At 61.2% G+C, this 6,000-nt stretch overlaps 1 protein-coding gene across 7 annotated transcripts in view; it reads left to right on the top strand.

Annotated features, from left to right (window-relative positions):
- Positions 1 to 5,806, top strand: part of TTYH1 (tweety family member 1) — a 30,850-nt gene extending 25,044 nt beyond the window's left edge. The window contains exons 7-14 of one of the 7 annotated variants that reach the window (XM_038382396.2): positions 152 to 227; positions 346 to 401; positions 748 to 840; positions 935 to 1,027; positions 1,515 to 1,657; positions 2,110 to 2,235; positions 3,407 to 3,485; positions 4,592 to 5,806. In XM_038382396.2, coding sequence (XP_038238324.1) covers positions 152 to 227; positions 346 to 401; positions 748 to 840; positions 935 to 1,027; positions 1,515 to 1,657; positions 2,110 to 2,235; positions 3,407 to 3,485; positions 4,592 to 4,675 — 750 coding nt within the window. In that variant the 3' untranslated portion in view covers positions 4,676 to 5,806. Of the gene's footprint in view, positions 1 to 151; positions 228 to 342; positions 402 to 747; positions 841 to 934; positions 1,028 to 1,514; positions 1,658 to 2,109; positions 2,236 to 3,406; positions 3,486 to 4,186; positions 4,562 to 4,591 lie in introns of those variants that run through there. The other 6 variants (XM_043501197.1, XM_043501200.1, XM_043501199.1 and 3 more) reach the window with 6 other exon arrangements.
- The last annotated feature ends 194 nt before the right edge of the window (positions 5,807 to 6,000 follow it).

The raw sequence follows: 6,000 nt of genomic DNA on the forward strand, positions 1-6,000 counted from the left end.
TGCAGCCCCCTGCTAGTCCCGCCCTGGGATCCCCCCAGCCCTACCGGTGCCCCTCACTCCCGACCCGTAGCCCCCTGCTAGCCCAGCCCTGGGTTCCCCCCTGTGCCCAGACCTGACTCTTAGCTGATTACTCCCCCCTCCCCCCTCACAGGGACTCAGCGATTTCTGCTCTGACCCAGACGGCTTCGTCCTGAACCTGACCCAGGCCAAGACAGACCTTAACCCAGGTAGGCACTAGAGGCAGGAGGCCAGGCTAGATGGGCCCATAGGTCTGATGGGCGCAGGGGAGGCGAGACCAGACTATAGGGGCCCATTATTAACCTCTTCCTTCTCCCCCCCAAGCAGAAATCCTCCAGTACTATCTCGCCTGCAGCCTGGATGTCCCAAACCCCTTCCAACAGGTGAGACCCCAACGACTCACCTGTGAACCGAGCTGGCTGGGGCTCAGACCTGGGCTGGGTTGGGGAGGGGCACACCAGCAGGGAGGCCTGGGGGTTGAGTGGGGGGGGGAACCCCAGGGCTGGACTGGCAGGGTTGGGAGTGAGGGGCGCCGGCAGGGTTGTGGGGGGGGCAGCTAAGGGGGGGCTCTTACGCCTCTACCTGAACCCACCACTAGAGGGCGCCAGACACCGTTGTGCAGCTGGTTTGTTGGTGACCAGCTGCTCCTGGGGCGGGAGCCGGGGGGAGGGGAGGGAGCTGCACCCCCACTCCCGTCTGCGCCCCCCAATCCCGCTCTCACCCCCCCAGAGGCTGACCATGTCGCAGCGGGCGCTGTCCAGCATCCACTCCCAGCTGCACGGCCTGGAGAGAGAAGCTATCCCACAGTTCCCCGCGGCAGAGGTCAGTGCAGGCTAGGGAGTAAAGCCAAGGGGGTGGGGGGGACTGGCTGGGAGCCCGGACGCCTGGGTTCCATCCCTCTCTCTCTCTCCCACAGAGGAACCTGGTGTCTGTGCAGGTCACCCTGAACACCACGGAGAGCAATTTCCACCAGCTGGTCGCGCTGCTCAACTGCCGGGGACTTCACAAGGTATCGGCTCCTGTCCCCCTGCGGGTGTCCCGCTGCTGGGCCCCCCCTCTGGCATTCCCCCTCACCCCCCAGCTATGGTAGCCCCTCCGGGCTGTTGTAGCTCCCCCCAGGCTCTGCCCCCCCGGGGCTATGGTAGCTCCCCAAGGTCCCCCCCAGGCTGTGGTAGCTCCCCCCAGGCTCTGCCCCCCCGGGGCTGTGGTAGCTCCCCCAAGGTCCCCCCCAGGCTGTGGTAGCTTCCCCAGGCTCCGCCCCCCCAGGCTGTGGTACTCCCCCCAGGCTCTGCCCCCCTGAGCTGTGGTAGCTCCCCCAGGGCTATGGTAGCTCCCCCCAGGCTCCGCCCTCTGGGGCTCTGGTAGCCCCCAGGCTCCGGTAGCCCCCAGGCTCCGCCTCCCTGGCTGTGGTAGCTCCCCCCAGGCTCCGCCCCCGGGGCTATGGTAGCTCCCAGGCTCCGCCCCCCAGCGGGCCGGTGACGCTGTCTCTCCCCCAGGACTATGTGGACGCGCTCAAGGGGCTCTGTTATGACGGCATGGAGGGGCTGCTCTTCCTGCTGCTCTTCTCCCTCCTCTCGGCCCTCGCCTTCACCACAGCCATCTGCAGCCTGCCCCGTGCCTGGGAGAGGTTCCAGAGCAGGTGGGCAGGGCCAGGTGCAGGGGGCGGGGCCTTTGAGGGGGTGGAGCCGAGCGGGCAGCAGGGGATGGGGAGCAGCCAGGTATAGGGGGCGGGACATCTAGGATGGGAGAGCGGTTCTGCTTGTGATGGGTGGGGCCACTCACAGTGGGGGTGGGGCATCTGGGGTGGGGATGGTTGGGACAGGTGGGTGGAGCTTCTCAGAGTGGGGGGAGTGGGCGGGGCGTCTGGGATGGGCGGGACTGCTAGCAGTGGGGGGCGGGGCCTGTTGTGGCAGAGCAGCTGGTTTCAGAGGGGGAAGGGGGTGTGTGGTTCTGGCAGGGGCGGGGCATCTGGCCATGGGGCAGGAGCAGTCACGGCGGCGGGCGGGTATCCGGGAGGGACGGGCAGGGGGACATGTCATGTGGGGGGGGCATCGCCAAGCAACCCCCCAACCCCCCCTCTCCGGCCGGCAGGGACGCGGCATACGAGGACACAGAGGACGACGACCCCTTCACCCCTCAGGCACGTAGCCCCCCGCCCCGCTCCAGCCTGCACCTCTCGGCCCCACCCATTTCCAACGCCCCCGTCTCACAGTACATGTGAGTAGCCCTGATCCCCTCCCCCCCCCACGGACCACAGCCGGGGGCTGGGGGCCGGCGGGCGCTGGACGTCTGTCCCTCGCTCCTCACCCCATGTCTATCTGTCCCACCCCACCGGCCAGCTGGTCCCGCTGTGGTTCTCCTTCCCCCCTGCACCCGTCTCTCCATTTGTTTGTCCACCCACCCGTCCGACCCCGTTACACTCTCGCCCCTCCATCCGTCCCCTTGACCATCCAACCATCCACCCCCAGCTACCCCTCCCTCCCTTCCCTCTCTCCCTCATTCCCGTGTCTGTCGCTCTTCTTATCCATCCGTCTGTCTGTCCCCATCCCCGTGCCCCGGTTTCCCCTGCCCCTGCAACAGCTCCATCTCAGCTGCACCAGCACTCGCCAGATCCCGGCCTGCCTGGGACTTAGGGGTCAGGTGCCCCAGTGCTGAGCTGGGCCAGGTGCTGATGGGTGCCCCCTCCATATTGACCCCTGTCCTGCCTTGCTGGATGGGTGTGGGGGCAGTCCAGGGGACCATCCCCAACCATCAGTGGGCCCTGCCCTCCCATATGTGCCCCTCCAGCCCATCTCTGTCCCTTTCTGCAATTAAAGCTATCCCCCGAGCTACCACAGGAGGGCATATGGCAACCCCCTCCCCTGCCCCCCCCATCCCCACACACTGTTCGGTTGTTTCTGGATTCACTCTGCCCAGAGCTCGAAGGGTTACTTATAACAATACCAGCTAGTGGGGGATGGGCCTCTAGGACTGTTCAGACCCATGGGCCCATCTAGCCTGGTATCCCGGCTGCTGACCCATGGGCCCCTCTAGCTCGGTATCCCAGCTGCTGCCCTGCAACAGAGCCATGGGCCCATCTAGCCTGGTATCCCGGCTGGTCTCTCTTAAATAGATTCCCCCCGCCCCCCCCGGCCCCAGTTAAACCAAGACATCCAGCTGTTTCTCTCTGCCCGCCCCACCCCCCCCAATCACCAGTGGGCAGCCCTGGGTTTGACAACCGAGCCCATAGCACGGCCCTGCAGAGACTTGGGGGGGAGGGGGAAGCTGGGGGTAGAGTGATATCACACACACCCCCAGTTCAGGGACCTGGCTCTCGGAGGGGGGGCAGGATTCTCCCCACCCTACCCCCGGCCCTCCCGGCTAGCGCCTGTCTCGCTCTCCTTGGCAGGAATCAAAGCGGTTTGTTCAGTGGCAGTCCTCGATATGATAGCATGCCCCTCCTGGACCGGCACTCCCCGCCCCCTTCGGTAAGTCTCTCCCCTCCCCAGCCTGTGCCCCAACTCCCGCGGCAGTGGGAGGGATCCCCCAGGGGACAACCTGGCACTGTGGGACCGCTATGCCCCCTTAACTCACTGGCCTGGGCTGTCTCACACAGTGTCACCCCGGTGACAAGCCGCGAACCCCCTGCAGGCGCTGTGATCACTCAGCCAGCAGCAAGGGCAGGTCTCCACACCCCAGCAACACGGCATGACAGCTCCCTGAACTTCTCAGAGAGGGACCCCAGCCAGTCGCCCCAGCCTGGCACCCCAGAAATACACCATCTTCCACTGCTCGGGGACTCCCTTGGACGGTGCAAGCTGATTCATTAGTTTGCCATTCCAGCAAAGGCGGAGTGGATCCACACTGGTTTGGGTAAAACATCAAACAGGTTTATTAACTCCAGCAAGACAGAGTGCCAGTGACTCTTGGTAGCAGGCTCAGAGAGCAGAGTCGGTTACCTAAGAAATAAAACTAGAAACGGTGTCTCAATTTAACCGTCTGAGCAAGATTTGAACCAAACAACCTCTCCCACTAACAGGCAGCTCACTGGCCGGGTTCCCTTCCAGCCTGGGACCAGTCTCCCTAGCTCAAAGTCTTTGTCTTCTGGACGGTTTTCCGGGTGTGGAGATGGGGGAGGAGAGAGGCCAAGTGAGGATGTCACTGTCCCTTTTTTTATACTTTCTTCCAGCTGCTAGAAAGATCCTCGCCGCTCAGGCAGCCCCCATTGGTCAGGCAGTTCAAAAAAGAACTAGATACATTCCTGGAGGATCGGTCCATCAATGGCTATTGGCCAGGATGGGCAGGGATGGTGTCCCGAGCCTCCCCACCTCGGGGATTATCAGTAGCACACAGACAGCAAAACTTACCACACAATGGGAGCACACACAAGCCAACAGAACATGCGTTCAAATGATGCCTCACAAGGCCTGCTTTGTATCAAACATCATAATCCCATCCCAGGGGTGAATGCTGGGGCTCCAGGAGACTGCTTTGAGGGACAGAGAGTCACATCGTCCCCTCCAGTCTATTCCCCACACCCCATCTCTCTCTCTCATCTCTCACCCCCATCTCTCTCTCTCCCTCTCCCCCCCAGTACTCACCCAGCATGCAGGCATCTTACGTCGGCGCCAGCCAAGAGGAACCAGGCCCCCGATACCGAATGGACTTCCTGACCTAGAATCCAACCCACGGCCCCCACCCCTGACTAACACATGGACCGGCTGCCCCCTCCCCTCCCCCCAGGCGCTGCTGGGCCCGACAGAACCAAACGGGGGAAGGAGAGAGATCGGGGCTGCGCCCCCACCCCCCCACCATGGCCGCCTCTGCTGACCCATTCCTCCGTCTATCTTGGTTTGATGCCAGGGGTCTGTGCCCCTGAGAAGGAAGAGGGTTCCCCCATAAGAATCCCAGGGGGGGAGAAAACAGGGGGAAAGTGAAAGAATGGAGGAGTGAAAGAATGAACGTGAGAGGGCAGAACAGATGAATGGAGGAAGAAGAGAGTGTGAGAGTGAAAGGGAAGGAAAGAAGAAGTGAAAGAGTAGACTGAATGGATGGGGGTGAAGAATGAAGTGAAAGGGGAAAGAATAGAGAAATTAAAGAGAATGAATGAATGAATGAATGAATGAGCAAAAAGAGTTGAAAGAATAAATTAAGGAGAAGGAATGCGTGGAGAAAAGAAGGAAGAGAGAAAGAAGGAAGGAAAAAAGTGTGAAAAAAAGTAAAAAAAATGTGAAGGAAGGAGGGGGAAAAATGAAAGGCCAGAAAGAAGGAGCAAAAGGAGGAACGAGAGAATGAACGGATGAATGAGTGGGAGAAGAACAAATGAGAGAAAACGAAAAGAACTCAAAGCTTGCCTGAACTGCAAGGGAGCATGAAAGAGACAGAGGGAAGGAATGAAGTGTGAAAAAATAGAGAGAAAGAAAGAACGGGGGAAAGACAGATGAAAGATGGGGTGGGGAAAGAAAGAGTAAAGGAATTAAGGAGTGAAAAAGAACCAATGAAAAGGAGCCCATCAAAAAAAGAGGGAACGAGAGAGCAAGGGGGCAAGACAGAGCGAGCAGTGGCCAGACAGACAGACAAGTGAGCCCGGCCAGCCCCGGGGCCCGGCCAGCCCCAATTAACGTCTAACCCCCCCGCTGTAGGGGGCCAGCCCCCGGCCCCCAGGTTGTAGAACAAAGACCTGTAGGCAGAGGAGAGGTGACTGGTGTGAGCTGGTGGGGACCCCGCCTGCTGTCCCAATTAGAGCCTCGGCCACTAACAAGCCTTCGATCCAGAGGAACGAGAAATAAAAGGGAAATTTTATTTTAAAGGGAGCTGCGTGTGCGCTTTGATTTGCCTCTCCTCTGGGGGCGCCAACCCTGATCCGGCCCCAGGGCAGGGACTGACTGGCTCAGGGGGGCAGGGAATGGGGCACGGGGCCTTTCCCCTCCATGGGGCGCTGGCTCCCATCTGGCCCCAGGTGAAATGAGTTCAGCTGCTGTGCCCTGTCAGGCCAATCCATGT

The sequence above is a fragment of the Dermochelys coriacea genome, chromosome 23, assembly GCF_009764565.3.
Source record: "Dermochelys coriacea isolate rDerCor1 chromosome 23, rDerCor1.pri.v4, whole genome shotgun sequence".
Taxonomy (NCBI): Eukaryota; Metazoa; Chordata; order Testudines; family Dermochelyidae; genus Dermochelys; species Dermochelys coriacea.